This window comes from Ochotona princeps, chromosome 12, assembly GCF_030435755.1.
Source record: "Ochotona princeps isolate mOchPri1 chromosome 12, mOchPri1.hap1, whole genome shotgun sequence".
Taxonomy (NCBI): domain Eukaryota; kingdom Metazoa; phylum Chordata; class Mammalia; order Lagomorpha; family Ochotonidae; genus Ochotona; species Ochotona princeps.
This window is the reverse complement of record NC_080843.1, coordinates 8,885,445-8,912,193: the sequence shown is the minus strand read 5'-3', so window position 1 is coordinate 8,912,193 and position 26,749 is coordinate 8,885,445. Positions and strand designations below refer to the sequence as shown.

At 41.7% G+C, this 26,749-nt stretch overlaps 1 protein-coding gene across 1 annotated transcript in view; it reads left to right on the top strand.

Moving 5' to 3' along the window:
• Positions 1–26,749, top strand: part of PCCA (propionyl-CoA carboxylase subunit alpha) — a 376,803-nt gene that overhangs the window by 148,664 nt on the left and 201,390 nt on the right. Inside the window, exons 9-12 of the mRNA XM_004577373.2 lie at positions 6,865–6,943; positions 11,311–11,413; positions 12,971–13,065; positions 15,892–16,042. Coding sequence (XP_004577430.2) covers positions 6,865–6,943; positions 11,311–11,413; positions 12,971–13,065; positions 15,892–16,042 — 428 coding nt within the window. The remainder of the gene's footprint in view (positions 1–6,864; positions 6,944–11,310; positions 11,414–12,970; positions 13,066–15,891; positions 16,043–26,749) is intronic.

Here is a 26,749-nt window from a genome sequence, read left to right as displayed (position 1 = left end):
TCTAAAAATTTTAAGACTTGTTTTATTTATTTGAGAGGAAAGGGAGAAATAGCTTACCTGGTCACTGGTTCATTTCCCAGAAGCCTGCAGGGTCATGAGGCTGGTCTGTGACAGCAGCCACAAGCTGGGAACTTGGTCTTCGACTGTCACACGAGCCACACACACCCCTCCTGGAGCTGTCACCGTGGTCTCCCATGGGCGGCGTTGATTGGCAGCTGGGATTGGGAGTGGGCTGTGACTGAAGCCCGCCTGAACTCGGCACTGAGCTGTAGGATGTGCGCATCATACTGGCCAGGCCAATGCCTGCTGCTGATTCCTGAATGTTGAAGCAGCCTTGAAATAGCTAGAATAAATTTCACTTGGTTGTGATGTATCATTCTTGTATGCTACTGACTGATTTCCTTTTGGTCATTTTATTCTTTCATTTTATTTGAAAGGCACACACACACGCGTGCGCGCGCACACACACACACACACACACACATTCATCTGCTGGTTTACTCCCCAGATGCCCACGGTAGCCAGGACTGGAGCAGGCTGAAGCCAGCAGCCAGGAACTCTGTCGAGGTCTTCTGCAGAGGTGATGTGGTGCAAGCACTTGAGCCATCAACTGCTGCCTTCCCAGCACGTTATCCGGGAGCTGGACCAAAAGCAAAGTAGTTGGATCCTACCCAGTCCTTTCGTCTGCGTTAAGGGTATTCCAGGTAGTGGCCTAAACCGCCGAGCCACAGTGCACATCTGTGCTTCACTAATTTGTTTTAAACAAGGTTCACTGGTGTATATTTTAACCATTTGAAATATTATTTGAGTATAGGGCATTCCCAGTATCAAGCTGTCAGTCTACAGATTATTTCCAAGTTAAAAGGAGAGAATGACTTATTTTTCCTGTGAGGAAAATAAATATTTAATATATTTTCTTTATTGAGAAAGTGCGAAAAAGAGAGATTTGTGCGTAGGGGTGAGGTGAGCGCTGTCCCATTTAATGGTTCCATCTCCTAGGGTCTGTAATGGGTGGGACCAGGCCAGATCAAGACAGGGAACCAGGAAGTGAATTCAGTTATTCTGTGTGGGTGGCAAGAACCCAACTGGTCGAGCTGCTGCCTGCCAGGGTTTGCTTTAGCTGGCAGCTGCAGTCAGGAGCCGGGGCTGGCCTTAGCTCGTGTGTCCAATGCGTGGCAGACCCTTGGTAACTAGGCTGGCAGGAGATGTCATAGAATCAAATGTAACTTCGTCAGTGCTGGGACTAGTGGAGCTGTCGCTGACTCTGATGGGAAACGAGAGAAGATACAACAGCCATGCAGTGTTTAAAACTGTTTCATAATCCCGAATCTAATGAGTAAATAATCAGTTTCAAAATTGTGGAATATTTTATTATACAGTCACCTTATGTTCTTCAAAAATATTGTCATGAAAGACCAATCCCAGCAATTAAAAAAAGAGCAAGCATCAATACTGTAACCCCCTAATAACTCCAAAAGCTAAGTTATCTATTTTACATCAGAGGAATATAAAGAAATGGACAAGAGCCACACACAGTACTTGATTTTCCTGAATTTCTGCTGTGACGGCTCACCTGGGATTTCCTTCTGGTCTGTCTGTAGTCTTTCTTCCTGGGGTCCCATTACCCAGCTTCAGAAGGAAGCTGTTCTACCTAGAGAAGTGTCCTTCTCCCTAAATATCTTTTATTTTCCTTAACTTTGAAACTTTCTTTTAGAAAATAAAGGACTTGGGGGAAAAAAAAGAAAATAAAGGACTTGAGTTAATTATGCATTTCTCAACTTTTTAAAAGAACATCATCTTTCTCTCCGTCCACCACATCTTCTCTTTGATCTGTGAAAGATTTCTGATTAGCACTACTGAAGCGGGGATCAAATGTTTCCCAAGCAATAGTGGCCTTATCCTATCTTTTTATTCTTCCTTGAGTATTGTGACTCTATGAATATTAGTTGAAGAAACTAGCTTAAAAAATTGCATGAAATTGTTATGTGACTCACATGACTAAGGTATCATTAAGATGTCATTTTTCTTAGCTTTTATTTTTTTATTTTTTAAAAAGATTTATTTATTTTTTGTTGGAAAGGCGGATATACAGAGAGGAGGAGAGACAGAGAGGATGATCATCCATCCAATAGTTCACTCCCCAAGAGACCGCAATGGCCACAGCTGTGCCAATTTGAAACCACGAGACAGGAGCTCTTTCAGGTTTCCCACGCAGATGCAGGGTCCCAAGGCTTTGGGCCGTTCTCGACTGCTTTCCCAGGCCACAAGCAGGGAGCTGGATGGGAAGCAGAGCCGCCAGGATTAGAACCTGTGCCCCTATGAGATCCCGGCTTGTGCAAGGTGAGGACTTTAACCACTGCGCTATTGCACCAGGCCCTCTCCTTAGGTTTTAAATGTCTGCATTGCTAGCATGTGCAGACGAGTGAGGGTTTTATTGTGTCTTTTGCATATGAGTGATGCCCTCACTTTGTTGAAGATTGTTCCTTTTTTTTTAAAGATTTACTTTTTTTTTAAAGATTTATTTATTTTTTATTGGAAAGTCAGATATACAGAGAGGAGGAGAGACAGAGAGGGAGATCTTCTGTCCAATGATTCACTCCCCAAGCGACCGCAACGCTGGAGCTGAGCCAATCTGAAGCCGGGAACCAAGAGCTCTTCTGGGTCTCCCACGCAGGTGCAGGGTCCCAAGGCTTTGGGCTGTCCTCGACTGCTTTCCCAGGCCACAAGCAGGGAGCTGGATGGGAAGTAGACCTGTCAGGATTAGAACCAACGTCCATATGGGATCCTGGGCGTGCAAGGTGAGGACTTTAACTACTACGCTATTGCGTTGGGCCCGAAGATTGTTCTTTTTGACTTGGAGTCTGTAACTGCGTGGGAAAACTGCTGAGATCCTCGAGTCTGCTCTGATTCCCCTCTCTTCCACATATGCCCAGCTCTGACTCTATAGTGGTCAAGTCTTGATCTCTGTCATAGTCACATGCGAGTCCCAGCTGCCTGGCATCTGGACCACTGCAAAGTTTCGTCATTTGCAATTCATTCTTTGCAGAGCAGCCAAAGTGATCATGATTTAAAAAAAAATACTGTAATAGATTACATTCCTTTGCTGTGACACAGTCCAGCTTGACCTCCTACCAGAAATATTCCTTCCTCCCTCATTGATTTTATAGACGGCTGTCTTTTGGTGTTCACATCTCAGTGTAAATTTCAGGTTTTAATGAGAAAGTTGTCCTCAGCACTGTCAGTAGGTCGGTTCTTCTTCTGCCACTCACAGGGTAAGGCTCCGTGAAAGGGGGACTTTGTCCTTGTTTAGCTTCTCATCACCCAGAGCCAGTTCCATCAGTATTTAATACTCGGTATGTATTTGGTAAACATTTATGAAATGATGAATGAAAATTTGATGGTGCAGCTAGAAAGAAGATGCTTGATTTGTGGTGGGAATGACAGGAACGGAGGAAGCAAGATGTCTTCCTATGTAGGCCAACCTTCCCTTGGAAGTTGAGTCCAGAAAAGTAGTTATGGGAACTTTTTGGTATGCTGGCAACCTACGCCTGTGTGTATCGTGTTTTTTTCTTCTCCCATACTCTTTGGAAGGCGTCTGTTTCTTTTCAGTCGTGTAGAAAGGAAAGGACACTGCTCCGTTTTCGTGTGGCAGCTGACCAGGAATAAGCAGTGGACACCAGCGAGAGCTCTGCCGCAGTGAGGAAAAACTTGGCAACAGTGTAAGGAGTTTTTTACCTGCTTATTTATGTTCATGTACTTGAAAAGCAGAAGGAGAGAGAGAGATTGATTGATCTGCCTGTGCTGGGCTGCTCTTGCACAGGCTTGCAGCAGCCAGGGCTGGGACAGGCCTGAAGCCCTTCCATGCGGGTAGCAGGGACACAAGCCCGTGAGCCATTGTCTGCGGCCCTCTGGGGTGTGTTAGCAGAAGGCTGGGTCAGAAGGAGCTGGGATGCATACTGTATTATGCCTTGTAAATGGCTATGCCACAATGCCTGCTCCAACTTGTATGTGTTTTAAAGTAATATCTTCATACCAAGACGTTTGCCTCCTTGGAAAAAGCCTTGTAGAATTTGTTTTGCTCCAACAAGGAAGCTTGTGTAATTTCAAACCTATGTGTCCTGAAAAACATAAGATAGAATAAATGAATTCTAGACAAAAAACAAAGCATGGGTGTGACTGCTTCTCTGGATAAGCACGCGAGAGATCTTTGGCAGAAACTTCCTGTCTGTACTCGGGTGAATGAGAAGTTGCAGTGAACATCAAGTTATCAATCATTTCTGATTTTTTTTTTAGAAATGCCAAGTTTTGACTAAATTTCTTTTTCCATTTTTCTACCACCCATGATTTACCTTAAGTAGACTAGCAGCAATATAAGAAAGTAAGGATGAGGGACAGTGGTGTCTGCTCTTGTGTAACATCCTTCATGTGGTTATTTTTTTCATTCCACTTCAAATTTTTTTTTTAAAGATTTATTTATTTTATTACAGTCAGATATACAGAGAGGAGGAGAGACAGAGAGGAAGATCTTCCATCCGATGATTCACTCCCCAAGTGAGCCGCAGCGGGCCGGTGCTGCGCCGATCACATGCCAGGACCAGGAACCTCTTCCAGGTCTCCCACGCGGGTGCAGGGTCCCAGTGCTCTGGGCCGTCCTCGACTGCTTTCCCAGGCCACAAGCAGGGAGCTGGATGGGAAGTGGAGCTGCCGGGATTAGAACCGGCGCCCATATGGGATCCTGGGGCTTTCAAGGCGAGGACTTTAGCCGCTAGGCCACGCCGCCGGGCCCTCAAATTTTTTTTAAGTCTACATTGTGTGGTAACATCATAGAATATGTGTCACCTACACTTTAATGACTTACTTGGTATGAAATGTTCAGTAGCAAGTCTGATTGTCTCCGTGAGTTTCTGTTGCCAGTCTGAAATACCCAAGACAAGTTAATGAGAAAGGATGGGGCTAATTTCAACTCACGGTTTTGGAGATTCACAGTCCGAGATCAGGGAATCCTGTTGTTTGGGAATCCCATGATGCTGTTCCTGCTGTTACAGTCCCAACTCGGTTCTGAGCATCATGGGGCTGGCACTGTGGCTCAACAGATTAACCCTTCAGCCAGTGGTGCCAGCATTCAGTGGGGAACTGGTCCATGTCCCAGCTGCTTCACTTCAATCCAGCTCCCTGCTTCTGGCTTGGCAGAGCAGTGGAGGCGGATGGTCCAAGTACGTTTCATCTAAACCCACAAGTACCTGCACCCATGTGGGAGGCTGGCTATGCCACAACACTGGCCTGCGCAAGTAATTTTGAACATTGGTTTTTATACAACTTTTAAAAAATATGTACCCGTTTGTTTTTTTAAAAAAAAAAAATACCTTCATGTTGTAAATAGATTCTCAGGCATGTCAGATTTAAATATTTATGTTTCTGAATAGCAGGCTGTTTTTCATTACTGACATCAGTTGAATTCTTTATTTGACACTCATCCTAAGGCTGTAGCATGGAATGAGACAAACCCCATTCCTGCAGTCTCAAGTTCAGAAGTCATACATCATCTGAAAACATGCACAAATCTGCCATAGTGCGCCCCCAAACTGTTTCTCTTCCCTCTGTTACCCTTCAGCTGCTCTGCACTCCCCCTAAGTCCTATACTTGTTCCAAGTTTCAACTTGAGCTGTTCTGTTCCCAGCATTTCTGTCTCAGGTGATCCAGTCCTACCCATCCATCCTCCAGAAGCGCACTCGGTGGCCCTCATAGAGTGTGTCTCCTCCTTACCTTTTTATGGTCCTTCTGTTTCGTCAGTCCCCAGTGATGGAATTATTTGGGTCTTTGGTCTTTGTCTTCTGGAATTAAAACTTTTCAAATAAGGTTTGCCACGTAAGACTTAACCATCTTGGAAATGCTGATCTGTGGAAATATAAACTTGTAAAAATGTGGATTAATTATGAAGCACTTAGGAAACACGTGTTGTTTAAATTAGCAGTCAAAGCTCTGTGGCATTTGGCCCCTTCTCCACCTTGCCCAAGGATCACGAGGCCGGCCTGGAGCCCCGGAGGAGTGTCGCTGGCCTGGAAAGTTCCTTTAGGGGTTCACCTTTACAAAGTCCTTTTCTGCTCAGAAAAATCAGGAAGAAATGACCTCAAACTTAAGTGTCTCTACTTTGTGTTCAGAAAACCTCTTAATCTGTTATAGATGGTTCTTGCTGTCAGAAAGCTTAATAATAATCTTAATATTCAAAGTGAAAACCAACAACCGTTTTTGATTTTGATTTATTTTACAACACTTTATCCGGAAATGTCTTCAGGTCTGGACAGTAGCCCGTAGACTGGGTTTTTCCAGTGATGGAGGTGAACTGTGGGTTTTCGTCTCCAGCTCATAATCTAATAGCCTTGTTTGGTTTTTCCCAATGCTGTTCTGTAGTTGTTAGTGATAAAAGCTGTAAGGGTTCTCTGGGATTTTTATGAAAATACCTCAAGGGCCTGAACATTACTATTTTTGAAAAATAAAAGGAATTTAATTGGTTGTACATGTCAAGAGCAATTTGAGGGTGTCGTGTGTGGGTGTTAGTGCTGTGGCTGTTCCTTCTTTTGCTTAGTTAATACTCTTTGTATTTCCAGCTTTAGAGCCAACTGTCAAGTAATTCTTTTATGCTTTTCTATCTTTCATTAGGGCAAATTATTGATATGAGTATCGCTTTTGTCTTTGAAAATAATACTTTTATAAGATCATTGTTATAGTTTCCCAACTCAAAAAAAAAGGAACTTTTAAATAAATTAGTTATTGTCTTCGGTGTTATTGAACATGTGGTCAGTTGTCATGTTCATACATCCAGATGATCAAAGTCTGAACTTCTGTCTAATTCTTCCCTGCTGTTAGGCTACCCTGTCATGATCAAGGCCTCAGCAGGTGGTGGTGGGAAAGGCATGCGCATCGCGTGGGATGATGAAGAGACCAGGTGAGCGGCTGTCCAGAATGCACTTTTGATGAAAATTGCAGTTACCAGAGTTGTATTAAGCTGACAGGTAAACAGATAACCAAAGCATAATGGAGTCATTATGATGCCATCCAGGTTTTACTCTGTCGAATGTGGGAAAGCTGAAATTGTGCAGAACTGTCTGTTATTTGTATTTGGATCATTATTAATACTGTTAACAGAAAGAGTTGCTTTCTTAAGCATTAACAAAGGATTTTGTTTTTTTATGATGTATTTTTAAAAATCACAATCACGATTTGGTTTGTAGGCAGAAATCATGAACATTTGTCTGTAGAACCAACTAAGTGTTAAAAGCAGCTGCGATTTGCTTGAGAATTTGTTTTGCCTCCATACATGTTTGCTTGTTTTTTTCTGGTCCACAAAAGGAATGAATTGTTTTTGATAATCTTATGGTGTGAAATAGGCCGTTTCTCTGAATATGAAATTATTGTATATCCTTTATATGCAGTACAGTCTCTGGAAATCTACAGTCCATTATGACTAGCTTCAGAAATCAAAAGTAACAGTTAAGGTAAAATTTTTTCCTACTTACTTCACTGGTAGCATCATAGTAATTAGAGAAATGATGCCGAACAAGAGGCTGTGGCAGCAGGTTTTAAGGTGATATAGTCATAAGCATAGTCTTTGTTCTCACATTTGGTTGCAGGAGAGATTTCTGTGATGTTTGGGGATGAGCCTGATGGAAACCCCACTGCGTGGCTAGCTTGTGGCTTATGCCCACTCTCCTGATCTTCCTCTTCCAAGAAGTCGTCTGACTTTCCGAGAGGTTGATTCGTTTGCCCCCCGGCTTGCCGCCCCCCTGCTCCCTTCCCCAGCACCTGCTCTCCTGACCCACTCAGGGACACAAGCCTGCGTTAGCGTGCAGAGCATCTGCTGCAGCTCAGCGACAGCTTCCTTCCCGTCCTCACCCCGCTCCTGAGGGAAAAACAGTTGTAAAATCATTTGTGAAAATTCTACCATGCTTTGGATGTAAAGGGAATTTTAATAGACATTAGTTTCTTTATTTTATCCTAATGGATGGCTGCAAATTGTAATTTCTGTCATAACCTTTCTCTTGACAGAAACATCCGTAACTTAAAATCTTTAGAACATTGGAATGTGTTTTTAAAAATGCTTGTCTGTTTTACTTACATAATAAATTAGAGTGAGAGTCATGATGGTTGTTGAAAATGAACTTACATATTTTCATCATAATTTCTTATTTTTCCCTGTAGAAGTTTAAATAAAGTGCCTGAGATGGATGGAACATTGGTTGTGTTTGTTTTTCAAATGCACCCTAGTCTTTAGATGATGTGGTGATATTTGTTGTGTTTCTACCAGTAGCTAAACCATGTACTATGCAAGTGCTTTGATGAACAGCTAATATGAAGGCTTCATAAAGTTTATGGGAAAATGACATTAAAAATTAAGTTTATGGGACTAGCATGTGCACTAGGCTGCCACATGTGGTACAGCATCCCAGAGAAGTGCTGTGTGTAGTCCTAGCTGCTCTCCTTTCCATCCAGCTCCCTGCTGATGTGGCTGGAGAAAGCAGCAGAAATGTCTCAAGGAGCTGTGCTCCTGTCTGCCACTTGACAGAGCCAGATGGAGTTTCAGGTTCCTTGGCCAGCCCTGATTGTGTGTCCTTCTGGGGATGAGCCAGGAGGCAGGGCATCGCTACCTCTTCCTCTCTGTAACTCTGCCTTACCATAAACTCTGCCTTTTTGTTTTAGTGATAAGATTATTTTGTTGCAAAAAAAAAAAAAAAAGAGAGAGAACATGCATGCATGTTTCATAATAAACATTTTCCAGTAAACTTTTTGAAGACTGCCTATGCATGGGTTTAAAAAAAATTTTTGCACCAAAATAAAAATCTTTTCATTCCAATTTTTGACAGGTTTTTTGGAGTGTCCTTGTGTTTGCTGATTGGATCTGTAATTAAATCTAATGATTGATGTTCTTAATATAAAGGTCAAAGAGTTTCAAAACATGTTGATGTTTTTAATACTTAACACTTTTATTTTGATGACTAATTTTTTAATTTATTGTTTTTGTTCACATGCAGAATACAAGCTCTCAGTTATAGTATGGGTTGACTTTAAAGTACTGTGTTTTTTCTTTGTAATATCTCATTCAGTAAAAATGTGTTTATCTGGTGTTGGAACAGTAATTATGTGCTAGTTTGTTTCACGTTGACAGTTTTCTAAGATCTGCCTCCATTAAGGTAGCAGTGTAATGGGGACTAAGGCCTAAGCTTTTCCAACAATGCAGAACCACTCAATTTTTGAAACGTTTGAAATTATTTCCTCATCAGTGTTTACCTGCAGTGTATGTGCCAAGTACAAAACAAACACATCACACAGTTATTTCTGGTATTGCCAGATGGACTATTTGTAAATTAAAACTTTGGAAGGGCTTGGTTTTAATTATATATATATATATTTTTTTTTTTTTTAAGATTTATTTTATTTTTATTACAAAGTCAGATATACTGAGAGGAGGAGAGACAGAGAGAAAGTGGAGCTGCCGGGATTAGAACCAGCGGCCATATGGGATCAAGGCGAGGACCTTAGCCACCAGGCCACGCTGCCAAGCCCAATGATATATATTAAATACAAGTAAATTTAAAGACTGAAAAAGTGTTAGATGTGAAAGGAATCACGTTCGGCATTCCGTGCTGACACTGAGGTGTGTCAGGTGCAGCTGCCGTGTCAAACTCCAGCATCACGTTCAGGTGCGTGCTGTTTCGTGTCCCAGCTGTTCCACTCCCAGCTCAGCTTTTACTGAAGGCCTGGGAGAAACAACAGAAAATGGCCCAAGTGTTTGGGCCCCTGTCGTCATGTGGGCAGACCTGGAAGAAGTTCCTGGTTTCTTGCTTCCGCTTGGTGACCATTTGAGGACTGAATCATGAGTGCGTGGAAGATAACCCCTCATGGTCTCTGTAGCTCTCTCTCAGTAGCTCTGGCAGACAAATAATCTTTATAAAATATTTTGTGTTCTGAATACATCAGTGAGTAAATGCAATCATTTAAAATAGAGAAGTTTAAGATTTTAGTGGATGGGCCAAATTAGCTCATTGTATTTGAATTTAGAAAGTGTATCTTATTGATGATGATGTACAAAGCTAATGATGATACCGCACATCATCTTGCAATAAAGTGTATGAAGACACAATTAAATCTGTGCTTTTGTTGTTTTAAAGATCATTTATTTGAAAGGCAGAGAGAGCAAGATCTTCCACCCACTGGTTCACTCCCAGTTGGCCATAATGGCAGGCCAAGGTTAGGCGTCAGGAAGTTCATCCATGTCTCCCACATGGGTGCAGGATCTGGAGCCATTGAGCCTTCCTCCGCTGCCTTGCTAGGCACATTAATAGGGAACTGGATCTGAAGGGGAGTCACCAGGCCTCGAACTCGGGTACCTAGGCAATGCTGCTATTGCAGACACCAGCTTGACTTGCTGTCTGCAGGGCTGGCTCTTAGGGTTTTCATTTTTAAGATCACATTTCTCTTTTAATTGTTAATCTTGGCAGAATTTTAAGGAAGGTAAGTGTGCAGCGAGCTCAGGGGGTTGGTGTAACACATTTCTATTTCTGGGCATGTATTTACAGTAGGTAAACAGGAGGCTGTGGGGACACCTCCTGCTGTGTGTGTGTACTCTTGGAGAGTATATTTGTCATTTTGCCGCAGTCATGTAGCTGCTGAGGCCCTTGTCATTTTTGCTCGCATTTTCTGGATTCTGAGTCAGATAGATATGCATGTTTATTCATTTACTTGAAAGAGCTGTATTTAGAGAGAGTGAAACAGAGAGAGCATTATGCATGTCACTCCCCAGATGGCTGCAGTGACTAGGGCTTAAGTGATTCAGAGCCAGGTGCCAGGAGCTTCTTCCAGGTCTGCCACCGTAGTTTAGGGGCCCAAGGACTGAAGCTGTCTTCACTGCGCTCCCAGCCACGTTATTTGGGGTGCTGGGTCTGAGGGAGCACCACTGGGACTCAGACCAGCACCCAAAGGCATGCGGCACCAGCCCCTACCTTTTTATTAGTAGACTTAAGATTTATACTGTTAGGGTCAAAGAAGGGAATTTGTCTGTATATACTCCATATGATTGATCAGAATCTCATATTATTAATAAAATAACTAATTTTTAACAGAAAACATAGAATCAGGGAAGTTAAATGATTCACCCTAGGTCACAGAGTGAGTAGAAAAAAGTTAAACAGAGCTAACAGTGTGGCAGTATATTGGGCTTTTTGCTTTGTTCATAAATAATCCCAAATGTTGACTTGGTTTTGTTGTCTCTGCAATCAGAACCGATTCGTTAACCAGCTTTCCCTTTGTCTCTTCCAGGGAAGGCTTTAGGTTTTCGTCTCAGGAAGCTGCTTCTAGCTTTGGTGATGATCGACTCCTAATAGAAAAATTTATCGATAATCCTCGTCATATAGAAATTCAGGTTGGCACATCCTAAAATGCTTTCTAATTTTTCATTACTTTGAAATAGTACTATTTAATCCCATTGGAAACATCGCTGTTCTTCCTTGTGGAGTAGTTGTGACTTGCTATGGTAGATATAACTACAAGATGAAATGATTCTCAGGGCATCAGGATGTTGGCTATGATGAGAAATGATACAAAACCTACCTCCACAAAGGAGCGATTCCCAGACCCTGAGCAGGTGTTCTACGTGCAGGACCCAGGACTGCGCCGGCACCAGGCGGACCCTGTCAGCTAACTGAATGGCGTCCTCCGCCGTCTGTCCGTCAAAGACACAGCACAGAGCTTGACAGACTGTGTTTGCAGGAAAACATGTGGGCATTTCTTTCTTTTCCTCTTTTTTTTTTTGATATGTTTTTGGGTTTTTCAAAATATATTTTACTCCTTAAATTACTTTGTTAGCTTAATAGGTTAATAAATGTAATAACCGTTCCTTTTGTCACTTATAAACCTTCTGTAACCCTACACTTTTTATTTTTCCAGCAGTTGTGTAAAGTATTAAGTTGATGTGATCTGCTGTTCATAGTCTGTGAAGGAAGAGAATGACTTGCCTGGGGAGGTTGGATAGCTGAGAGAAGCTGAAGTTAGTGCCTAATGTTTGGATTATAAAACAGGTGTTATTTGTGTGAACCTAGCCTACATGCCCACAAACATGCATCTACTTCTTAATCATGAAACAAATCAGTCCATTCCTGAAAACTGAAAATTCTAAGGGAGAATATGAACAAAGAAGCTATTTTGCAGTTTGCAGCTTTCACTGATAAGGATGTATTATTCAATTTAAATTTCAGATTAGCAGTGACTTTTTATAAGTAAAAATATGATCCATACATTATTTAGAACATCTTTTACTAAAAAAATTATTCATTGTTTATTTTTAATTCAAATTTAGCAGGATATCTTGTGTTTTTATTAGAAAAAGTATTCATTGTTTATTTGAAATTCAGATTTAGGTATCTTTTATTTTATTTGGCAATTCCAGTTCATTTCCCTTTTTTATAAATGGAAAAATTCATATTAGGTTACATATTAACCCTAGACCTTTGACCAGTTTGCTATAATAAAAATAAACTACAGGAAAGAAAATTTGTATATAAATAACAGAATACATATTGGACTAAACGCATCAACTATTTCCTGATCAATGACATCTTAATATTAACATCAACAAGATGTTTATAATGATGCTGGTGTGGCTTGCCTATGCACCACTGACATCTGCAATGTAAATTGCCTTGTGATATTCAGTGTCCTAAACAAAATGGCGTCATTGATTCTGCTTTCCCATTGCCTTGGAAATGTAACTGGAAAATCTTTTGTCTTTCTAATAAAAAATGTTTTATTGACTTTAGGCATTGTTAATACAGTTTTTGATGGTTAACATCCAGTAAAAGAACGTTCTAAGAACGCTCATTTTCTGTGAGGTTTGAGTCTTAAAAACTAGGAAGTGTGGTCTAAGACAAGTGTGAATGTGGACTTGGCCGTGTGTTTTTTCCTAACGGGATTGCTCCTTCAGGTTCTAGGTGATAAGCATGGGAATGCTCTGTGGCTCAATGAAAGAGAATGCTCGGTTCAGAGAAGAAACCAGAAGGTAGTGGAGGAAGCGCCAAGGTCAGTGTCCCAGGAAACATTGGAAGGCAGACTGCCTTTATGCGTTTTCTGTGTTTCCATTCATTGAATCAATTTGCTTCAGTATTCATCTAGACTGTTAGTGCATGTTTTTGTAACTAAGGATTTGTTGCTTGATGTTTGTCAGCACATCAGCGCATAGAAGTGGGAACATTTCTCGAGACAGAAGTAGGTGTTCTTAAAGGAGAGGGTGGAGGCAGACAACCCGGTGTGACTTCTGTAAGGAATGCATGGTGGAGAATCTGCTTGTGTCTCTTAGGGTTGCAGAATCAACTTTGATTCTGAATTAATTCTGCCGTGAAGAACTTCTTGGATATGGTTCTTGGGATTGCTTCATGTATCAGTTATTCTGGATGTTTCTTTAGGCCACCTTTTCTGTGTTCGGGCCTTTATTCCTTGAGTGGGCCTGTGCTCAACTAGAATTCCAGAACTGAAATGATCCTGGTGGGGAGGTCGTAGTCTCCGGCATAGTCTTTTGCACCTTAAAGCTTCTTGCCTGTCTTATCATTTCCATTTCTGTTCATTTTTCTCTTTTTATTGAAAACCTGCCTAGGGTAAAAATCTTTCACAGATTGGGAAAAAAAATCATAGGTTTTGTTTGTTTTGTTTAAAAATGTAAGTTTTTCATAAGGGTATCTTATGTTAATCTAGAGGATAAAAGAGGAAAATTCAAGGAAGTAAGATTCAAAATGAAAAAAAACTAGGAATGATTGTTAATAGTGAATGTGTGCATACACTGTGAAATGTCACCATAATGAAATATATAATTCTCAGTTCCTACATTAACAGTCTAACAATGTACTTTGAAAGCAGATGCAAAGGTTGGGATTATGATGAGGTATAAGTCAAGATAAGGCAAGGCAAAAACAGTTTTCCTCTTCAATAGAGGTGAGATTGTCCACTGTGACAGGGATTTCCTGCTTTGATCACAGTACTTCTGTCGGCCAGTTGTTGTTGAATTATCATTGGTGCCTCTGTCCACTAGGTTAATGCAGAACTATCGTTACAGTGGGTAAAACTCTTAGTGTCTGAAACTACTGACTAGCCCTAACATCACCCAGGAAGCACCTTTCCAGCTGTCGGGTAGGCTTACATCATACCCTCCTTCCCCTCCCTCTACATCCAACTCAGGGTTCTAGATCAGGTTCTAGATCCATCTAGCGCTCTATGCAGAAATACAGATGTTAAGGCGACAGGGGTTTGTATATAGCTTGAACTAAGAATGTGATGAGTGAGCTAGGAGAATGATCAGGTTCAAGACAAAAAAACAAGGGAAGTCATGTAGATTAAAAGAATCATTAAGATATAGAAACCAGTCTCCTGGAGTGTCTAAACTGTATGGGAAGAAGTTAGCCAGATGAATATATTTATGAGCTGATCAGAGGAATGTGCATACTGATTTGATATGAAATACTGACTGGTTATAAATGAGGTCATGTTAATTTTTTAAGTATTATTTTGTTACAAAAGTATGCATATTGAAAAAGGTATGGAAGATTTTACAGATGAAAAGACTTCATTTGGGATTTACTTTAGAATTTGAGTGGGTCGACTTGAAGCTATATTTTAATTGTTACATATTAAAGAAAGTAAAATGTATATTCATTATACTACATAATAAAAGTTTTACAAAATGTCATCCAAATCTAACTCATTTGAAAATAATTTTAATCCACCAGTAGCAAAGTAGTTAATATTTTATTGCTTAGAATCTTTTTTGTATGGAAGTAAAATCAGAAAGACTACAGAAGTGGTTTGAGGCAGTTCTGCTCCATAATGCCCCACTGAGCCCTGGTGGAGCTGGGTGGGAGGGAAAAATTTTAAATAGCAAAAAAAGGCTTTTAAAACTTTTTTTTTAAAGATTTATTCATTTTATTACAGCCAGATAGATATACACAGAGGAGGAGAGACAGAGAGAAAGATCTTCTGTCTGATGATTCACTCCCCAAATGAGCGCAATGGGCCGATCCGAAGCCGATCCGAAGCCGATCCGAAGCTGGGAACCTGGAACCTCTTCCGGGTCTCCCACACGGGTGCAGGGTCCCAATGCATTGGGCCATCCTCAACTGCCTTCCCAGGCCAAAAGCAGGCAGCTGGAAGGGAAGTGGAGCTGCCGGGGTTAGAACCGGCGCCCATATGGGATCCTGGCACGTTAAAGGCAAGGACCTTAGCCGCGCTGGCCCCAAAACTTTTTAAATAACAAAAAAACAGGCTTTCTGGGTGCCTCTGCTCATAGTATCTTCATCACCTGATCGGAAGATAACCTTGCTTGGCATGTGTGTCTGTCGAGAGGCCTCTCATTTAGTGTGTAGTCTGGGTCCTGGACATGGCGCTCATGGTGCTGACCCATACGACCATAGCTCATGCTTGAGCCACGAATGTCCTCAAACATGCCGTAACACTGATTGTGGGTTCCCAGTGCATTTGAGCAAGTAGGCACATTTGCAAATACGGTATCTGAGTGATGAGAATTGGTGACTTGTTGGTTTCTAAAGACTTGTCTCAATCATAGCTTGAAGCAACTCTGGATATATATGTAAAATTTTACTAGCGAAACAGAAGTTAAGTGTTCTTCATCTTGGATTGAAGTTGCAATATAACCTAAAAAGTTCTAATATTAGTTTTATAAAGCCTGAAGTTGATTGGTGAAGTATGTTACACTCCCTGCAATAAGCAAATAGGATAAAATGTATATAAAGCATCTAGGCCCCACTGTGAACTGTCAATATGGATGATACAGATTGGAATAAAATTTTAAAAATTTTGATATGTGCATAAAAGATAGCTTGGTGTTTGTTTCAAACATAGCACCTTTTTGGACCCTGAGACTCGACGCGCGATGGGAGAACAAGCTGTAGCTCTGGCCAAAGCAGTGAAGTACTCCTCTGCTGGCACTGTGGAGTTCCTGGTGGACTCAAAGAAGAACTTCTACTTCCTGGAGATGAATACGAGACTCCAGGTCAGCAGAACTGGCCTGTGCTCCCCTGCAGGCCCCTCCTGTTTATTCCTCCTCACCGGTTCTTTCCTGTTTTATGATAAAAGTTGACAAGTCAGCTTCTTGAATTGCTAAGTAATGGTTGAGTTTTTGGGTTTGTGTTGAGACACCTGTTAAAAATAATGGACTCATGACTCATTGATTTTGAGGTCCCTGTCTAGCCCTTCTGCTTTCTTAGTGTTAACACTTCATGTTGAAAATGCCACTTTGTCTTTTTCCTTAAACATTTTAGGGTGAGCAGGATTTGTCAGGATTCTTGTGGTAAGAGAAACTACACATGCAAATAGGTATTAAATGCTTGCCAAGCATTTGGAAGGGATGGAGGCGGGTGGGGTATCTGGAGTGTACTTGGAAATGAGACTCCTAAAACTGTACTCTGCAGCGAAGCTGCCAGAGGAACTGGTGGTTGTGCCACAGAGCGGAGCTGAGGGCAAGTGGCTGCCTTGCAGCTGCTGGCTTCTGGGACACATCTTAGTTCCAGGCAAGGTTGCACGGACGCCTTAAATGCCAGCTCGTTTTCTTCCTTCTTCCAATTTTCCTTTTGTTTAACTTGTGAAGTGTATACATTGGTACATAGAACATGTATGTGTAATTGAGGAAGTTATTATAAAGCAAACATTCATGTAAGTATCAATTGTGCTTCTAACTCTCACCTCTGTTTCTTTTCCTGCTTAATTATCCCTACTCTGTCTTCCTTGGAGATGTCACCTGTTCTGGTTGAACTCTCGACACCCCCCGGGCTCTCATGTAATTCTCTCTTTGAATTATGTGCACCTAAACTGTGTAATTAATTATGCCTTAGGTGTTATTTTTTTAAATGTTATGTTTACAGAATCTTAGTTTAAATCTGTTCTTCTGTACCTGGCTCTCTCTCCTAACATTATGCTTGTGATCTTGAGCCATGTTGCTTCATGTAATCAGTATCACTATTTCTCTATTTAGTTTCAATAAACGTTTATTTTATTCTCAGAGCTCCTGCAACTGTTGACCTGGAGGGATTCTGTCTGGTAGAAAGACATAGTGATGGTAACTGGGCATCTCACCACAGCACTGTGTTCAATGATATCACACTACAATCTTCATCCTCTCCTGCTTTCCTAGGCCACAAGCAGGCAGCTGGATTGGAGGTGCAGCAGCCAGGACATGAACTGGTGCCTATATGGGATGCCTGGGATGCCGGCGCTTTAAGGCAGAGGACCATGCTGGCCCTCTGCAGTTCTTAACCTCTTTGATATCGTTCATCTTTTGCATAGTTTCTATTTTTTATTTTGTTTTTTGTTGTGTATAATTAAATAACAGCTGAGTTCCTAGTTTCAATCATGTGTATTTCAGTTCTAGAATATTTTTTTGGTTCTTCTGTTCTTTAAAATGATTCCTTTATTGGAAAGGCAGAGACCTTCTGTGCGCTGGTTCACTCCACAAATGCTGGCAACAGCTTGGGTTGGGCCTTGCTAAAGCCAGGAGCCAGGTGTTCTGTCTGGGTCTCCCATATGGTTGGCATGGACTCACCTGAGCCATCGTCTGCTGCATCTGTGTGCACCTGAACAGGCAGTCCAATCAGAAGTGGACTTAGGCTCTCTGATGCAGGATGCTCTCTCCATCTGTTAGTTTGGAACCATTGCTGTTTTTCCATGGAATGGCAAATGTCTATAGGGCAAAAATGGTGGTCAGTATTGTAGGTGTAGCTCTTGTTTTCATGGTTTGAACCTTGGCTGATAATCCCCCCATTGCCATTTGGTGCTTGTAAGAGGGTTCCCCATCAACTGTGACCAAGTTCCAGTCGCTGTGAACACAAGTCCATCGCTGATAGCTTAGACAGGTAATTATTCTACAGGTAAAATCCATTTTTCTACAAGTGTTCTTATGTTTGTTTTGGATTTCCTTTTGTGGAGATTTTCTGCCTTCATGTTCTTTCATGCTTGTGTGTGTGTGTGTGTGTGTGTGTGTGTGTGTGTGTGTGTATTCTTTTTTTTTTTTAATTTATTTTATTTTTATTACAAAGTCAGATACACTGAGAGGAGGAGAGACAGAGAGGAAGTGGAGCTGCCGGGATTAGAACCAGCGGCCATATGGGATCAAGGCGAGGACCTTAGCCACTAGGCCACGCCGCCGAGCCCCAATGTGTGTGTATTCTTGAGTATCATCTGTAGGGTGACAAATTGTTTCGGGAGGTCTTTATTTCACCCTCATTTGTAAATGAGGATCTTCCTATTCTGAGTTTGCAGAGTGTTCTTCTCGAACTTGGACTATGTTTCCCCAAGCGTTTATGTTTTCAGATGAGAAATCGTTTGTGGCTTACCTTGTGTACATTTTAGAATCTTTCCTTTGTGTTTCCTCCTGGAAATCTGACTGTAACGTGTCGTGGTGAAGGTCTTCTCTGAGCATTTCTGCTGGGAGCTTTGTGTGCGTCCGGTACTTGAATGAATTTTGTCTTTTCAAATAAGGAAACGTTCTGCTGTTATTTCACTATATAAGACTTCTAATCCATTTCGGGTTTTGGTGTCTTCAAGAACTCTTAAGACATGTGTTTGGTTGTTTGATGGTATTCTGTAACTCTTGAGCACTGTTTTCAATTTTTTCAAGTTTCTTTCTTCGTTATTTCCAGAGATCTGTCTTCTAGCTCACATATTCTTTCTTCTGCTTCACTGAGTCCATTGTTGAGGATTTCTACTGTGTTTTTTATTTCACATATTGAATTTTATTTTTCTAACATTTCAGTTTGGGCCTGGCCCAGTGGCCCAGTGGCCCAGTGGCTAAATCCTCGCGTTGTAAGCACGGGTTCATGTCCCACCTGCTCCACTTCCCGTGCAGCTCCCTGCCTGTGGCCTGGGGAAGCAGTTGAGGACAGCCTAAAGCCTTGGGACCCTGCACCCGTGTGGGAGACCCGGAAGAGATTCCCAGCTCCTGGCTTCGGATCAGCTCAGCTGTGGCCACTACAGCCACTGGGGAGTGAATCATCGGACGGAAGATCTTTCTCTCTTTCCTTCTCTCTGTATGTATATCTGCCTTTCTAATCAAATAAATAAATCTTTAAAATTTTTTCATTTTGACTTGGGTTGAGTTCCTGTTTGTACTGTTACAGTCTTTTGGCTAGTCAGCCAGTGCATGGGAGTTGCGGCTTTCGGCATCTCTGTTTGCCTCTCTGCTTCGCAAAAAAAAAAAAAAAAAAAAAAACCATTTAAAATTTTCTTCAGTATCTTTGTTTTCTGCCAGAATTTCTCATCCATATCATATATTGATTTCTTCAACTCATGTATTTTCTGTGTTTTTAATAACTAATGGTTTTTCTTTTGAATTCTTTTTCAGGCATTTCATCAATCCCTTCATCTTCATATTCTAATATTTAAGTGTTGTGTTCTTTTTGTGGTGTCATATTTTCTCCCTTGTTCATGTTACTTGAATTTCAATATTTATTTGTAGGTGTCTGAGGAAACATGTTAATTTTCTCCTGTGATGGCTCTGGTCTTCGAAATATACCTGCATGGCTTAGTGGAGTGTCTCTCTCTCTCTTTTTTTCTTTTTTTTGGGCAGCTATGCAGGCCTGTGTGGTGCATGGTACCAGGGCACTCTGGTCCCTGCTCGAGGGTAGGGCACGAGTCTAGAGTCACAGCAAAGTTGGGTGTGCTCAGTCTTGTCTGTCTTCAGCATGCGGAGGTGTGCATCGTATCCGCTGGTGTGATCACAACTTCAGCCCCTGGGGCTGTGCCATTTGGGTGAGCTGGCGTTGCCTTCTTACCCCACCCAGCCACTCAGGCACTTGTTGGCAATTCCCCTTTCTCCCCATCCTGATGTTTGCTTTCTGCCTTCTGGGTAACAGCCCTTCTCCCATGGGTGATACCTCATTCTGATTTTGATTTGCATTTCCCTGATGGCTTTTGATGTTCAGCATTTTTAAAAAAAGTTATTGGCCATTTGTATTTCTTTTTTTTTTTTTTTTGAGAACTCTCTGTTGAGGTTCTTTACCCATTTCTTAATGGGATTGCTTGTTTTATGGTAGTTGTTGAGTATTTTGAGATGCTGCTATATTCTTGATACTAATTTTACATTGATTAGGTGGCCTACAATTTTTTTTCCCATTCTGTCAGATGTTTCTTCATTGTGTTGATGTGCTGTGCAGAAGCTTCTGAATTGGATATCATCCCAGTAGTTTAACTTTACTCTTGTTGTCTGGGCTTTGGGGGAGGAACTTGGTCTTATTCAAGATGTGGTTAGCTGGGCCCGGCGGCGTGGCCTAGCGGCTAAAGTCCTCGCCTTGAACGCCCTGGGATCCCATATGGGTGCCGGTTCTAATCCCGGCAGCTCCACTTCCCATCCAGCTCCCTGCTTGTGGCCTGGGAGGGCAGTTGAGGACGGCCCAAAGCTTTGGGACCCTGCACCTGTGTGGGAGACCTGGAAGAGGTTTCTGGTTCCTGGCTTCGGATCGGCGCGCACCGGCCCGTTGCGGCTCACTTGGGGAGTGAAACATCGGATGGAAGATCTTCCTCTCTGTCTCTCCTCCTCTGTATATCCGGCTTTCCAATAATAATAAATCTTTAAAAAAAAAAAAAAAAGATGTGGTTAGCTGAACCAATGTCTTGGAGTATTTCCCGTGTATTTTCTTCCAACAACTGCATAGTCTCAGATCTTCAGTTTGTTTTTGCAAATGTCAGAAATAGGGATGTAATTTATTCTTCTACGTATATCCATCTAGTTTTCCCACCACCGTTTATTGAAGACATTATCTTTTTTCCAACATACGATCTGTGCATTTTTGTCAAAAAGCAGTTGCTTGTCAGTATGATGATTAATTTTTGGGCTTTCCATTCTGTTCTTTTGTCAAGTTTTATACCATTATCATGCCATTTTAATAACTGTTACTTTGTGGTGTAGTTTGAAGTTTTGTATTGTGATATTTCCTGCTTTTTACCCCATCAGGATCACTTTGGATCCCCTGGATCTTTTATAATTTCTTATGAATTTCAGGATTTTCCCCTAATTTTATAGAGCTGTCATAGGTATCTTAATGGTGATTGCATTGAAAATGTAGGTTGTTTTAGGTCTGCTTTATTTTAATGAATTTGAATATTATACTGTATGATTGTACTTGAAAAAGTTATGGAAAAATGAAAATCCACATTGAGCTTATCTTGATGCAAAATCATCTTACTGGTATATTCTTCATAGTAAATATAAAAATGCATATTATGAAAAATGTATGCATAAATTTCAGTTTTTAATACTGAAAGCTCATATATTTAATTTCAGTTTCCACAAACATAGATTGTATCCTTGTCCCTGGCATTAACTGGCTTGCCGTAGTTACTTTCCACTGACTCCTGTATTATGGTTCAGAGAGGTGAAAGTAGGGATTATAAAATGAAGTTTGAATACACTCCAAGGGAGGATTGAGCATGGCCTCCTGTGTGCTTAGTGGGGCGACACCTGGTGAAGGGATGGGCCAGCCACAGGAGCATTTAGGGCCTTTGCCTCCTGGTCTGAAGCTCTGAAACGCTAATGAAGGGAGACCTTGACCATTGACATGTCCATGCTGCTCCTGACTGGCATTTGTGACTCCTCGGGGAATCATACACATTTGACCTCTCTGAGTATGTGGCTTCAAACTAGACTTTTGTGGTTTGGCTGAGCTCCCATTTTGTCAGGATACTGTAACCACAAGTTAAACCATGTATAGAGTGATCCTGGTTAGTCCTGGCAAACAGCGAGGTCCTGCCGTTAACCCCTTGGAGGGGTCTTGTGGAAAGAACTGCCTGATACCCTCGGATAATGATTGTAATTTTACCAATTCCTGTTGATACTTTTCCTACTGTTCTTCTATATTAATTAATTGCTAATGGCTCTGTTTACATGAGAATTTTGCAGGTGTGGAAGGAGAATTACTAGGGAGACAATGTGTAGTTTTATGTTTTGTTAAGCATTAAGATGCCTGTTGACAGAATTACTTGTTTCTTTCCTTGATTACAATTGAGCCTTGTCTTTTAATCTTCGTAAAATAATATTCTTTGTAAGAATATGGCAGTGAAAAAATGATATTTTAATTTTCATTTTCCTCATTATAAAAGGTTATATTTTTCTTTATGGATTCATTCACATTTTCTGTTCTGCAAATTGGCTGTTAGATTCTTTGCTCCTTGAATTTTCCCATTGACTTATGTTTTTATTTATTTTTATTGTCTTGAAAATGAACATTATGTGACAAGGCCAGGAAGCAACATTCTGTGAAATTTTTTTCCACATTTCTGCAGGAACCCCAGACTCCTGGCCCCTGGTTTAAGGAGTAGAGATGGCAGATTTGGACCAAAGCTTCATCTTTTCCCAGAGCCACTTATTGGCAATCCTTGTGGGTAGAAGAAAAAGCTCCTGTAACTTCCTAGGGCAAAGCCCTCCAGATTTTGGGGTTGGGGCCGAGTTCCTCTGAGTTCGGGGCTGAGTTCCTCTGAGTTCTCTGGGGTTGGGGCTTGTCGGGGAATCTCCGAACCCGCGGAAGAAAACCCGACGCTGAGTGACCGTGTAGGAACTCTATTCCACCAGGCAGCATGCAAACAGGAAAGCCGTCTTCTCCCTCTTTCTCTCCCCTCTTTCTCCAGAACCTCCAGGACCCAACCTGCTTATATATAACACCTAGCCAATCAGCCAAAAGGTCACCCCTGCACATGGGAAGTGACCAATCAGCCAAAAGGTCACTCCTGCACCGGGACACGCAGCCACGCCCCAATGGGAAAACACTTCCTGAAACTTGTTTACAGCTGCCCTCCCCAGGGCTTTGGTCTGCAGCTATCCTAGACAGCCCCATAAATCATTAGGTGCTCTCAACAGGGGCTGAGTTCCTCTGAGTTCCTGAGGGGTGCACTGGGAGCTCTGTTACAGGAGCTCTGGCTTGCATAGTTTGGGGATTTGTCTCCTGTGGTATGTACCCAGTTTTGCGTGTAAGGCCATCAGATTCTTTGCCGGTTGCCCTTGGAGGCCTGGTCTTTGGCTTGTAGTGCTCTGTGAGATAACAGTTGCTTGTTTTCTGACCCAGACATTATATATTTTTCCTGGCAAGTAACGAATAAAATAAAAAAAAAGAGAGAGATGGAAAAACTTAGCATATGATTTCAAGTGTATTTCCTCCAGTTGCCTTTTTGAGTTCACATATTCATTTTTCTTTTACAGAAGGGTTTTATTTATATATAGTTTATCATTTTAAAAAATTATTTACTGGGCTTGGCGGCGTGGCCTAGTGGCTAAGGTCCTCGCCTTGATCCCCTATGGCCGCTGGTTCTAATCCCGGCAGCTCCACTTCCTCTCTCTCTCTCCTCCTCTCAGTATATCTGACTTTGTAATAAAAATAAAATAAATCTTTAAAAAAAAATTATTTATTTGCAAAGCAGAGTGACAGAAAAGAAGAGACAGAGTGAGAGATCTTCCTTCTTTTTTTGCTCTGCAGATGGCTCCAACAGCTAAGACCATTCAAGGCTGAGGTCAGGGGCCAGTTACAGGGCTGGTGCAGGGCCCCTGCGCTGGGGCTGTCTTCCTCCCCGCTGCCAGGTGCCATAGCAGGGAGATGGTTAGGAAGAGGAGCAGCTAGGGCTTGAGCCAGCTGTGCTACCTTGCTGGTCCCAGCAGGTGAATTTTTAAATCTTTTGTAATGTTAATGTTGTAACAAACATGGGCTCTCCCTACTCTAAGATAAACGATTTCCCCTGTTTTCTCGTAGATCTTATCTTTTATGATGAAATCTTTATTTCATTTGGAATTTATGTTTTTCAAATATCTCTGGTGATTCTAACTTGTTATATAATCTTTCCTGCTGTAATCAGTAGCGTCACGTTCTTTATACACTGAATTTTCGTATGGATGCAGATCTGTTACTTTCTTCCTTTTTCAATTTAACCTTTCTGCTTATTTATGCACTAATAGCATCTTGCTTGGATATTATATCTGTATGTCTGGTAGACTGGTCATTTCTCATTGGTATTGGATCAGCTTCTTTTATTTGTTTTAAGCTTTATTTTTCCATCCTCTCTTCATTCCCCAGTTGGCTATGATAGCCAGAACTGAGCTGATCCAGAGCTGGGAGCTAAGGGCTTCTTCCAGGTCTCGCATGTAGGTGCAGGATTCCATGAACTTCAGCCTTACTCCACTGCTTTCCCAGCCCGTAAGCAGGGAGCTGGATCGAAACTGGAGCAGTTGGAACATGAACTGTCACCAAGAGGGATGCCGGGGCTTTGAAGGTGGGGGGTTAGCTATTGAGCCATGGTGCCGACCCTCTTTTGATTTAAAAATAAAAATAATGGAATTTCTGAACTGTTAAATACATGTGTATTTTCCCACTGAAATAGTAATTCGTGTGTTCTGCAGAAGAAGACAAATGATTCTGAAAAACATTATATTTTGTTATTTGACTTGGTATTCCAATATGAAGCTATGTAACTCTACTTTTAGAAAAATTAATGAAAATTGACATACTTAATCCTGCTGCCTACTATGGCTCTTATATTTTGGTATTATAATTATAGCTTTATTCTAACATTTAATTCTTTAGCTAAAACCCTCCAGGAGTTTAACCCGGTTTCTGTGTTTGCATTGGTGTTTGTAGTGTTTATCAGTGTCTTAACGTAGTTTCATGATGAGTTATTTCTGTATTTTGATTTATCTTAAGTTCCTTTTTCTCTTTTAAAATAAGTTTATCTATGTTCATTAGATGTATTTGTGGGGCAGAAAGAGAGAGTGTTAGTGGGTGGGCTTCCATCCGTTTTGGTTTGCTCTTGCAAAGCCCACATTGGCTGATGTTGATTGGAGTCTGGAGCTGGGCCACTGCCGAGTGGTCCAGGTCTCACTCAGGGGCAGCAGGAGCCCAGGTCCGTGGGCCGTCACCTGCTGCCTGGCCTGGGCTGTCTCGGCACGAAGCCGCCATCAGGAGTTGGAGCTGGCAGTCCCACTGGGGCTATCCGACCTGGGACGCAGCATCTTCCCTGCCACTGCTGACTTATTGTTTAGAGGTCCCATGGATTCTAGGTTATTTGAACTCTCAGATGAATAGTAAGTTTAAAAGTTGTGTAGAAAATTATGGAGTTTAAAATAGAGCTGAAAAAACATATTACAGGGATTTTTGATCTAATGTTAATCTTTGAGTTGAAAAAAATGTACCAAAGAAAGTAGAGGTAATACCACTTGGATAAATGCTGCCACCTTAGGGTGCTCCCTGTGCTGGTGGACCAAGGGCAAGCTGCAGCTTTGGGCAGAGAATTGCTGAGATGGGATAACTCCTGGTTTCTCCACAAGTTTGACCATAGAATTCCAGATTGGAAATAATTTCCCTCATCAATTTGAAAGCCTTTGTATTACTTGCTTTTACTTTCACCAATGATGTTGAGGCAAATTCCAATTCTTTTAAGGATTTTATTTATTTATTTGAAAAAGAGTTATTAGAGAGGAAAGACTCGAATGACTGTCAAGGCCAGGGCTGGGCCAGGCGGAAGGCAGGAGCGAGGAGCTCCATCCAGCTTTTCCACCTGAGTACAGTAGTAGTACAATTACTTTAACCATCTTCCAGTGTATTCCTACGCACATTAGCAGGGAGCTAGATCTGAAGTGGAGCAACTGGGTCTTGAGCTGGTACCCATAGATGATGCTGGCATCTCAGGCAGCAGCCTAATGACACTATGCCACAACAGCAGCACTTGAATTCTGATTCTTAATCCTTTTTCTCTAGTGGTGCCTATACATCATTTTAAGAAAAAGAGTCTGGCATACATCTTTTTAAAAGATTTATTTTATTTTTATTACAAAGTCAGATATACAGAGAGGAGGAGATTAGAGAAGATCTTCTGTCCGATGATTCACTCCCCAAGTGAGTGCAATGGCTGGAGCTGAGCCAATCCGAAGCCAGGAACCAGAAGCTCTTCCGGGTTTCCCACATGGGTGCAGGGTCCCAAAGCTTTGGGTCGTCCTCGACTGCTTTCCCAGGCCACAAGCAGGGAGCTGGATGGGAAGTGGAGCTGCCGGGGTTAGAATCTTTGCCCATGTGGGATCCCAGTGTGTTCAAGGTGAGGACTTTAGTCACCAAGCCACGCTGCTGGGCCCTGTGGCATACATTTTTTAAAATAAGATTTATTTGCTTTACTTGAAAAAGAGGGAGAATAACAGAGAGAAGGAGAGAGATCCTCTATCCACTGGTTCACTGTCCAGATGGTCACAATGGCCAGAGCTGGGCCATTTGGACGCTGGGAGCCAGGGACATCTTTGGGGTCTCCCCCTTTGTGTGTGGGGCCCATGGCCTTGAGCCATCCTCCACTGCTTTCCCAGCCATCAGCACAGAGCCGGATTGGAAGTAGGGCTGCCAAGACTTGAACTGGTTCCCATAAGGAATGCCAGTGCTACAGGCACAGAGTTGGCATGCTGCAGTACCATGCCAACCCCTGGCATGCTCTTTGAGAGTGAAAATTTAATATGTCTTTCAGTACTTGGTTTTATCTTCTTTATACTTTAAAGCGATTCATTTTTCTCTTTTTTATTTCTGTGTTTCCTTTTCTTTGTTGCTTGAAAAGTTGCTGTTTATTCCCTTTGTGTCCTATTGATAAATGGGAAATGTGATTACCATTAAAATGTTCATTTTTCTTCCTAGGCAGGCAGGCTGACTTATTTTTTTCTCTATTGTTTTTAGTTCCTGCAACTTCTAACCGTCTAGGC